The sequence below is a fragment of the Echinops telfairi genome, unplaced genomic scaffold (assembly GCF_000313985.2).
Source record: "Echinops telfairi isolate 266 unplaced genomic scaffold, ASM31398v2 ScPeMD7_18;HRSCAF=68, whole genome shotgun sequence".
Classification (NCBI taxonomy): Eukaryota; Metazoa; Chordata; class Mammalia; order Afrosoricida; family Tenrecidae; genus Echinops; species Echinops telfairi.
Window position 1 is genome coordinate 27,969,552 of NW_022103915.1, and position 11,050 is coordinate 27,980,601.

At 58.0% G+C, this 11,050-nt stretch overlaps 1 protein-coding gene across 1 annotated transcript in view; it reads left to right on the forward strand.

The window, feature by feature from the left end:
* ISM2 (isthmin 2) overlaps positions 1 to 11,050 on the forward strand; it is a 14,548-nt gene that overhangs the window by 1,683 nt on the left and 1,815 nt on the right. Inside the window, exons 2-5 of the mRNA XM_045288167.1 lie at positions 6,350 to 6,592; positions 8,050 to 8,401; positions 9,860 to 10,000; positions 10,248 to 10,331. Of these exons, the coding sequence (XP_045144102.1) occupies positions 6,350 to 6,592; positions 8,050 to 8,401; positions 9,860 to 10,000; positions 10,248 to 10,331 (820 nt within the window). The remainder of the gene's footprint in view (positions 1 to 6,349; positions 6,593 to 8,049; positions 8,402 to 9,859; positions 10,001 to 10,247; positions 10,332 to 11,050) is intronic.

Sequence of the window (11,050 nt, forward strand, 5' to 3'; positions counted from 1 at the left end):
CCCGCCCCCAGTATCCAATTTTCACCCCTGTTGAGAATACATGGAAGTACTTGGTTGCTAACCAAAAAGGTGGGCAGTGCCAACCCACCAAGCTTCTCCATAGGGGGAAAAATGATGTGGTCTGCTTCCAAAAGGATTTACAACCTTGGAAACCCCAGGAGACTTACTGGACTCGACTCATCTTGAAGGGTCACAGTGAGTCAGAATCCACCATGGTAGTTTTTGTTTGTTTTTTAGGGGTAGGGGTGAAAATGCATGCTGTAGACCAGAGTTTCTCAATCAGAAAGTTCTGTCATTCTTTGTTGTGGGGACTGCCCTGCGCGTGGTAGGATCTTGAGTCCCCTCCCTGGCCTCTCCCCAGAAGCGTAGTCACACACAAACAAGCTTGCCTCTGGAAGCATCTCTGGGGTACCCTTTCAGCCTGCCCGCTTCTCCACCCACACCCCTTCCAGGCCATTTATGTGGACAACTCCAGAGGCCAGGGCCACCTCCTAGCTGGAAATGGCAGCAGCAGTAAAATTAATTAAGTTCGTTTCACTTCTAGCACTCCTCGCCATAAGGGATTTCTATATAGTGCTTAGCGCTTTGTAGTGGCTTTTTTTTTTTTTAAGTATGTTTGCCAAACCTACCCTCATGGAGACCAGCCTTAGAGGACAAGTTATTTCAGAGCCGAAGGCATAGGCAGCCCCGGCATGGAGCCTGGCCCAACACCCTCAGAAAATCAATGCCATGGAGAAACAGCCGAGCCGGCACCAGGTTCTGGCCCGAGCTGGTCATTACCACATGGGCCACTCACCTGGGACCATTGCCTCACATTGAAAGTGAGGGCCATTGTTCCACGAGCCTGTGGGCTCGGCATGGACGCCACCCTAACACGCCAACAGTGCTAGTTGAGGAATTCAGCTGAGAGACTGCAGATTCTGGGCACTTGGTGATGTGTCCCAAACAGGTAAGTGGCCGGCCCAAAGGCCACTAGGAAGAAGCAACAGGACACAGGTCCTCCCGGGTCTCCAGGGGTACAGAGACTAGAGGGAGGTGAGCTTCGCCTAGGCCTGGCAGAGTGGATGCATGTTCGTTGATCTGCTGCCATTTCCTTGACACAGTATTTTGGTTCCCATTTTACAGATGGGAACATTGAGGCACAGAGCAAGAGAGTCTTGCTAGGATTGGGAGCTGGGTCTGTCCTCCGCAGCTCTGCGGGGGACCGTTTATCCATCTTTGCATGCCGTGCCTCCACTAGCTCAGCCTAGGTCTTTGAAAACCATCATTAGCCGCCCATTACTCTGGGCAAGGCTGTTGCTGAGCTTCCGTTTACTTGGACAGTACAATGGGCACGCAGGGGTGGTGATGCCCCGATGAGGGGCTTCCAGGCTGCTGGTGGGTACTGGAAAGGCCCCACATGACCCAGCCCTGCCTCATCTCTGGTCTCTGCTCTGCTCGGGGCTTCCTGCCCTCTGTCAGCTCCTCGGACACCCGCAGGGGCAGCTCCTCTCTGTCCTCCAGGGCCGCCCTGCCTGAGTGGGAATTGGCCCGTGTGCTCTTCTCTTCCTAGCATCTGAGACACCTATGGCTGCATGCCTATCAGCGCGTCCTCGGGACACCACCTTCCTTTTCGGAGTGGCCAAAATAGATGTTAAGCTCCGTTATAGGAGAGAAAGAGGGACATTGTGTAGTGATAAAAGAACCAGCTCATCGAGACGAGCTAACAATGGCAAGTGCATATGTGCCACCCCAGATCCCCACAGAACGTAAAGCAAGCGATGGAGGAGAACCTGGTCTGTGCTGGTGGCGCAGATGGTGGAGCACGTGGCTGCCGGTGCACAGGTCGACTGCACAAGGCCAGCAGCCCGCCTGGCTCTGTGGATGGGCCTGGGGCAGAGAGGACGGGCCTCCCCATGGGAGAAAGATGGGCATCTGCTCCCAGAAAGATGTCTGACCCTGGAACCTCACGAGCAGGTCCCCCTGTCCTGTGGAGGCCCTGTGAGCCAGAGTCGATGGGATGTCCTGAGAGTGAAGAAGGGTTCAGGGGGCCAGGCCCGGCGGTGGTGGTCACTAGCTCCCTCCGACTTGATGGGGGATTGACCAGCACTACCGACGTGGCTGGGTGGCTGTCCAGGCAGGTGCCTCGGGAGCAGTGCTGGGACGGCAGGCGAATGGGGTGCGTTGAAAGGTGCCTGCTGCCAGGAAGATGGCACTGAGACACAGGTGCTTTCCTGAAAGTGGAGGGCAGGCCAGCTTTGGACTGCTAACTCCATGGTTGGCCGGTTTGAACCTGCCGGCTGCTTTGTGGAAGAAACGTGAGCCTGTCGGCTTCCATAAAGACCCTGTGCAGTGTCTCTGTGAGTCAGATTTGAGGTGGTATTTTTCTTGTTGTCTTGACTTTCTTTGGTTGGATCTTTGTGGCCCAAACAGTGCATGAGTGTCAGTCAGGTGGGGAACTGGGCCCACTTCTGGGTGCCGCCAAAGCCGATGCAGTGACTGCTAGCCTCCCGTACCTGGGCACCTCGGTGCCAGGACCAATGTTCACCCTCAAGGCCATTCTTCGCACTGCAGAGGCTGCAGGACCCCCGAGAGCTGGGGACAGGGGAGAGGCAGGGCGGGAACGGCTCACCTCACAGTGAAGGATGGAGGTGCAAGGTAGAAGGGCCTGTTTCACGTTCTCTTCACTCCCCACGACACAGAGGGCCAGGTAGTGGACCAGGAGGGAGCCAATCTCAGGGTTAGGAGACTCCCCAACCAGGCCCCTGCGGGTGGCACCCAGCTCTGCTAGCTGCCAGCTGGGTGACCCGAGCAAGTTCCTTCACCTCTCTGGCCCTTGGTTGCCTCCCCTATGAAGTGAGGGTGATACTGTCCCCGTCTGTAAGGATGACATGTCCAGGCTGCCCAGCAGACTGGAGGATCAGTGAGTGGGCCCAGTGCCGGGCCTCTGTAAGACTGTCAAGAAGGCAGCCAGCAGGGGCCGGCTGGGTGGCAAGCCCTTGAGCCAAGCTGACTCTGACTCTGGCGGTGGCCCTGGGAGGGTGTGCTTTCCTGACCTCGAGGAGCTGGTGCAGGGGGTGGGGGATGGGCGATGAGAATATTTATAATCCGGTCCCGAGGGTCTGCTCCCTCCGTCAGGCTGGCTAGGGAGGCACCCTCCATGGGATGTTGGGTCCCCAGCCCCTCTTAGGGCCCTCCTGGCTCTGTGGATGGGCCTGGGGCAGAGCAGCTGGGCCGGGTGAGGAGGCTCTGCCGGCACCTGCAGCTGGATTCCATTATCCGGAACAAGTTCCCGACCCCTGAGACACGGAGGGGAAGGTGGCATGCAAGGGAAGCTGGGATAGGTTAGCAAGCGGGCGGGCGGGGCGGGCGGGCACTGGGGGGTTGTGGCACAGGGACTCTGTTATGCTAACTGGAAACATATGGCCGAGGGGAGTGTGTGTGTGAGAGAGAGCGAGCTATGGAGGGACTGTATCTTGGGATATACCAGGGGCTTCCTCGTGTCCATGGGAAAATGCCAGGCTCTCTTGTGTGTGTGGGGTGGGAGGATGGTTAAACGTTAGTTTTATTGACCCGTAATGAACACATCATACAATTCAGTGGTTTATCATGTTACGAAGGGCTTTACAACCATCACCATGATCAACTTGGGAACATTTCTTCGTTCTTATCCACATTGGTGTTGACCTCCCATTTCCCCCACCCTCCTCTTTCATGCCCCCAGGGACTTATTAGTTCAGTTACTGTCTGGTTGCGTTTCCCGTAGCCTTTGGAAGCGCCGTGTCCCGTCTATCTGGGTAGTGACAGTGTCACCCACCAGAATGGAGCTGGGGCGTGGTGGATGAGTGACCTCCTCGTGTGAGCCTAGCAGTTAGTGTTGGGGCAGGCGACCAAGGGCCTGTGGACCAGGAGAGGCATCCTGAAACTGGTCAGACCCTCGGAATGAGCTTCGGCTCATCGCAGCAATCATGGGGATTCACATTTCACCTGCCCTGAGAATCTGTGTCAGCGGGCGGCAGGGGTGGTGGTGGCAGGAGGTCTTCAGGCCTGAATATGAGGGGTGGAACCAACATAGGGCCTGGCACCTGGGGATTGCGTTTCCCTAACTTACAGGGGAGGCAAGTAAGGCAGATGGGGCAGTCCAAGGACACACAGCTCCCACGTGTCAGGGGGGAGCCGACCCCAAGCTGTGTGGCCCCCAGCCTGCGCTCTGCCACACACTAACACGGTGGTGAAGGTGGAGGGCTTTGGGAGTTCAGAGGCTGGTCGCCTGTGAGGGGTCATTGTCAGGAGTGTGTGCACACGCATGGCCGCTGAGACCAGCAGAGCTGCGCTTGAACCTCTGCAGGTAACCTCTGAGGCCTCGCGTGCACACCCCTGAGACTCCCTGAGCCCCCACACATCCTCTTTAATAGCTACTGTCACCCCACAGCCATGCCAGCCAAAAAAGGCCCAAACTCACTGCCATCAAGTGGATGGCGACTCATCGGGACCCTGAGAGCAGGGTAGAAGTGCCTGTGGGTTTCTGAGACCGTAGCTCTTTAGGGGAGTAGAAAGTCCCGCCTTTCTCCCAGGGAGCAGCTCATGGTTTCGAACTGCTCACCTTGCGGTTAGCAGCCCACTGTGTGACCACCTTGCCACCAGGGCTCTTCTACCTCAGCAGCAGCACACAGGTGTTTGCTCAGCAGGGCTCTGTCGAGCTTTTACACTGCGCCAGGCTCAGCACAGTGTTCAGCACAGTGGTATCGCAAGGACAGGGCCGATGCAGACCCCTGCCTGCATGGAGCTGATGTTCTAGTCAGAGGGCGTGGCCCAGGTGGTGAGGGGCTCAGACCACGCCTGGCACCTGTGGTGGGCTTTGAGGTGGTGACAGGTAGTGGTTCTGCCTTCCCCACCCGTGTGGATTTTGGATTTGTTTTCTGGGGTTGCCCTAACAAAGTGCCACACTCCGGGTGGCTGAGAGCCACAGAATGTGTCCTCTCCTGTCACTTGCAGCTTCTGGTGGCCCCAGGCCTCCGTGGGCTGCACCCCTGCAGTCTCTACCTCTGTCTTCACATGGCCGGCTGGCTGCCCTGTGCTTCCTTTTCAGTGAGGACACCAGTCACACCGGTTTAGGGTCCACCTTTCTCCAGGAGATCTTCAAAAACCTGATTTCCAACAAGGTCACAGGTGAAGGGGTCAGACAGCATCGCTACTAGATACCTACTAGATGACAGTAACACCCCCACCCCCACCCCCACACACATACCCCACCACTAATCACTTCCAGTCCTGGAGTCCAGATGTCTCCAGACTCTGCCAGGCGTCCCCAGGTGAGGACACTGCTCTGGGACCACTGTGGACCCCTGCACCCTAGCCAGAGGCACACCCAGTCTCCATAAGGCGCTGCCGCCCAGGTCAGCCAGAAAGGCCCAAGACCCAGGTGCCTGCAGGTGCTGCTGTCTCTGTGCCCAGGGGTGTCGGCAGAGTGCAGCCACATCGAAGCGAGTCTCTGAGCCAGACAGGCCCTCGGTGGAACCGGGTGGGAGCCCCGAGGCCTTTGGGTTGAGTTGTTCAGGAGGGTGAGCCTCTCCCTTACTCACCTGCCACCCAGCCCGGGGCATTTGACTCAGCCATGGGCAGCGGCCCGGGGGAGGCTTTGTCAGGAGCCTTGGAGCCAGCCATCTGGGGGCAGGGGATTCGCTATCTCTGTTCCAGCCTTGGGAGAGGAGAGGGTGGGAGTGGCACTAGCCTGAGTAAGCCCCGTTTGTGACGGGCACTTGGCCTCGGCTGGCTGGAGCTTGTCACAGGATGGTTTGAGCTTGGGCTCTGGCCCAGCCGCCTGGTTCAGATTTGGCTCTTCCACCTACTGTGGGCCCCGAGGCCAGTTACTTGGTCTCTCTGGTCCTGACGTTCAGCTTCTGTACAGTGGGGCTGGCAGCTTGGGCAGGGCCAGCTGGCAGGAGATCCTCACCTGCTTTCTGCCCTGGCTCATGAGGGCCCCGTGAATGCTCAGGCAGGTGGTCTGCACCCCGGCAATTTGGAAGCACACCCTTCAACAACTCAAAGCGCCCTGCCCGGCTCCAGCCTGTTTCCGCACCTGTCCAATGAGAGCATTGTAGGGCTTCTTCTCTGTGAAGAAATCTAGGTTTACACCTCCTATGTCTACCTCCTGCGGCATCCTGTGTCCAAGCGCGGTGGATGCAGGACACGGCTGGCCGCGCCAGTTCTGAGGTGCTGAACCAGTGCTGGTGCCAGGCCCGCAGGGGCTGAAGGCCCAGGGTGAGTTTGTGAGCCGCATCAGAAAGCCCCAAGCACCCCACCTTTTTGGGGTCCACACAGGGTAAGCTCAGACCTCAGTCACCCCTCATTTCTGCTCCCCTTCCCTCAGGTATTGGCCTCCCCAGATCCCGGGCCTCCCAAGAAAGAGAAGGAGACCCCGCTGCCCCCCCAAGCTGACCTCCAGGCAGGGTCTCCCCAACATGGGCACCAGGTCCCCACTGAGCCAGCATCCCAAGCCCCAGGCGAGGTCACTCCTCTGCGGGCCCTGGAGGGCACCTCCTTACTGCTGGAGCTGCAGAAGCTGCCGGGATTGGCCAACACAGACTTGAGTGCCCCGAACCCCAACATCCAGGTGAGAGCCACGGAAGGGTACCTGGGAGAGGCGGGTTGAGTGGGCTGTGTTCCGGGAGGACTTGTCTCTGTGCCCTCCCTGGGGGACTGCTGGCACAGCACTGGGCTTCTCTTTGCTTCTTGGACTGTGGCGCGCGGGAATGGGGGCGGGGGAGGGGGCCGCACTAGCACCCACCTGCAGCGCTGCCTTGAGCCGCCGGAGGTCTGGGAACCTGGAAAAGCCTCAGATCTGTGTGTATGTGTGTGTAGGTACATGAATCTGTATATACATGCATGTGAACGTGTGCATGTGTATAGGTACATGAATCTGTATATACATGCATATGAATGTGTGTATGTGTGTATAGGTACGTGAATCTGTATATACATGCATGTGAACGTGTGCGTGTGTATAGGTATGTGAATCTGTATATACATGCATGTGAATGTGTATATGTGTGTATAGGTACATGAATCTGTATATACATGCATGTGAACGTGTGTATATAGGTACGTGAATCTGTATATACATGCATGTGAATGTGTGTATGTGTGTGTAGGTACATGAATTTGTATATACATGTATGTGAACATGTGTGTGTATAGGTACATGAATATATTCCTGTACACAGATGTGACAATGTACATTTGTGTATCCCACTGTCATTGAGTTGAGTCTGACCTCCAGTGGCTTCAGGACAGAGGAAGGGTCCCTGGTGGAGCAGTGGATTAGCAGTACTGAGCCCAGTGGTGTCGTTGGGCTCCTAACCACAAGGTTAGCAGTTCAAACTCCCCAGCCACTCCATTGGAGAATGTGAGGTTCTCTGCTCCCATAAAGATGGGTAGCCTTGGACAGCCACAGGGACATAGGCTGTCCTGTAGTGTTGCTACTGACCTGATGGCAGTGAGAACAGTCGAACTGCTCTGTGTACACACACTCTCTCTCTCTCTCTGGAAGATTGACCATCCAGATGCTGTCAGGGATGGAAGTTTAGGTGATTTTCATATTTCTGTTTTCCACATTCAGTGCAATGGCTTCTATGACGTTACCGTAGCCCCAATAAGAGTTTTTGCAGCTCGCCTTCACATCAATGATTGGATGTAATTTTCGGTCTATAAATGCAGCCAAGGAGCACAGCACCCAGGGAAGCCCTGGCCATTCGAGGCCCCCACGCTCTCATGTTCGTTCTCAGATGACAAGACGGAGACTCAGGGTGGCTCCTCTGAGCGCCCCCGAAGCCAGGCACCCCCCATCGGATGGGCCCGGGTTCCACACCCAATTCTCCCCACTCCCGTGTGCCTTCTGCAACCCCTGGCTATGTGTTAAACCAGTGTGCCCAGCCCCATCCAGGCCAGTTCAGTCCTATCTGGGGTGGGGCCTGGCAGGCCAGGACAACAGGTCCCTGCTGCTGCCCGACCCCGTCTCTGGAGTCTGACTCTGTGCCCGTCCTCACTGCAGCCCCGTGCCTGCCCTTGCAGGTGACCATCGAGGTGGTGGAGGACCCGCAGGCTGAGGTTGAGATGGACCTGCGAGCAGAGTCCAGCACCCGCTGGGCCCAGGGCGCCCCCAGCTGGCTTCCTGCCAAGGAGATCTTCTGGCCCCTCTTCTGGGGCCACTTGGAGGGCGAGGAGGGCAGAGCCCTGGAGGAGGACGGAGAGGAGGAAACGGAGGACTACCCTGCAGAATACAGCGAGGGCGAGGACCAGGAGGGCAGCGAAGAGGAAGAAGACAAAGATGAGGACGGGCCTGGGTTCAGTGGGGCCACAGGCGACTGGCACCAGGGCTGGCTGGGCCCCGGGGACTGGGCCTTCAAGGAGACGGACAGCTATGGTGAGCGCCCCCATGTTGGCATCCCGGGCCGCTGCCTCTTGAGATCCGGAGTTGAAATGGGATGGGGTCCAGTTGAGGGTTTTCCCGGGAGGGGCAGCTGGGGAAGGAAGCGGGTGGCTGGGGCTCTGTGCCAACATCCTCATCCTCATCAAAATCGAAGCCATACCCCGAGCGGGCAAAATCTGTCCTTGGAACCCTCTGAGCCCGTGATCCGGGCAGAGGTCTCACACCTCCTACTCTCTAACGGGCGGAGAGCTACAAATGATATCCCTGCTTCCAGGCTCTGTGGGTTGGAATCCTGGCTCTGCCGCTTCCTGGCGTCCTTTGTGACCTTGGGCAAGTCACTTACCTCTCTGTGGGTCAGCTCCTGCTTCTGTGATGGGGGATGGGGGTGGGGCAAGTTTAGTGAGTTCAGACATAGAGTGCAGGGGCACACAGTGGACGTAGTTTCTGAACCCGGGCTTCAGAAACAGCACCGGGACGCACAGAGGCGATCACCCCAAGCCTGCCAGCCCCCGAGGGGGGCTGGTTTTAGTGTCACGTGTTGTGGTTCCGGTTTCCTCTGGGTTTCATGCACGTGGCAGCATACATGTGTCACGCATACCTGCTTCGTGCACTGTGACAGCCATGTGTTTGCCTGGAGCCTCCTCCTCGGCCTACGGGGTCTGTACTTAAGATCAAGTCAGGGGGGCTTTGCCACACGCACCCTGGGAAGGGAAAACAAAAACCAACTAACACACTTTTCAGGACACCGAGCTTTCCCCCCATCACCAGAAACCAAACCCCCTGGCACAGAGGCAGTTCTGACGCACAGACCCTCCGTGAAGTTTCCGAGGCTGCAAATCTTGATGGAAGCAGACAGCCTCAAACTCTCTCCTGAGGATCAGCGGGGGCTCTGAACCGCTGACTTTGCAGTTAGCAGTCCAGTATTTACTGGAGAACACTTAAACTCTCGGTGCTGGCCTGCTCGGGCCACCCACCAGGAGGCAAGGAGGGAACCGGCTGTTGGAGTTTCTGAGGGGACCCAGCGAGCACTGAGGGTGTCAGGTCCCTCACGTGGGCAGCAGGGCCGTTCCCTAACTCCTCCAGCACCCGGGAGGCCTGGCCAGCCTTGGTCTTGATTAGCATGAAAAACTACAGCTCAGAGAAGTCGGGGCCCAGCATCTGCCCGACAGTGGTCAGGCCACACTTGGACCTTGCTGGGTCCCAGCCTCAGAACCGTCTCCTCCTCACTGCAGTGTTGGCACGGAGCTGGTGGCTGGGGCTACTGCCACCCCCTGGAACACATCTGCACACATTGTCTGCTGCATAGAGGGACCCAGTTGGGCGGTGGGGGCTGCCTTCCAGCCATGACTCCCTAGGCTGGACATGGTGGCACCGGCCGTGTCCTCCCTTTTAATTGGCACAGATGCCCTGTGGGTTGTGCTCACTCACCCCCGGCTCCCTGCTCCCACCCAGACTATGAATCTCCCGAGGAGTGGAGCCCCTGGTCTCCCTGCAATGGGAGCTGTGGCAATGGCAGCCAGCGGAGGACCCGGCCCTGTGGCTATGCCTGCACTGCCACCGAGTCCCGGGCCTGTGACCTGCCCCCCTGCCCTGGTGAGATGTGTCCCCTCTTACGTCTGCACAGGGGGAGGGGGTGGAGACCCTTGGCTCCGTCCACCAGGAACTTGGCCTGGAAGCTAGTGTGAAGGGTGGGGCTGGGGAGAGGGGCTGCTGGGAGTGTCTGGCCTGGGGGACCTGCCTGGTTCCAGGCCTGCCCTGGACTCGTTGGGCACAAAACTTAGCGTGGGCTGAGCTTTCCCCTGGGGTGCACAGAGCTGCCCAGCCTCCTTTCTTCCCACAGGTGCGAAGGAAGAGAACGCAGCAGGTTTCCCCAGGGAGGGATGGCAGCCCCTGGTCCACAATGCTTCGGGCGTGCTTAGCCCAGGTGAGTTGGAAGCTTGGTGCTGACTGCGCAGGCTGGGGAGGCCCCTGTTGGGATGGCAGCAACCTTGACCTTCCCACCAGGTCCACTGGCCATTCCCAGCCTGCCATTGCTACTGGGCAGGCGGTCTGGCCTGGGTGGTGGGAGTCACAGAGCTGGGTGGTCATCTGATGGGTGGACCCTTCCTGGAAGGTTGGATGGGTTGGGGTCACTCTGACCTCACTCCGTGGTCATGGTTTGGAGGCTCCTGGGCAGGCTGGGGCTAGGAACAGGGCGGCAGGGCTGTCTGCCAGCAGGTGAGGTCCCCAACTCCCAAAGCATGGGCACTTGTGCCCGCACACTCACCTGCTAGCATCTCTTGGTCTCACCCACACCCCAAGGCAGGGTAGGGAGCCTCTTCCCTGGTATTTGGATATTTGGCACATCATTCCTGGGCCATATAAAATAATCACCGTAAAAATGAGCCTGCTATATTTAATGTGGTGGCCAGAATGGCTTCTTTCTGGTGAGGCGTGGGATGTTAGCTGGGATGGATGGTTTTGCCAGCCTTCTATGGCCTGCACGCAGAGGTCCCCCACCCTTGCCCTAAAGGCAGCTGGAAGCCCTGCCCAATGACTGAGGCCCGTACCCCACACAGCAGACCTCACTGGGCCCATGCAGAAGCAACACACACACACACACACACACACACACACACACCTGGGGCTAGGGTTTCCCAGAAG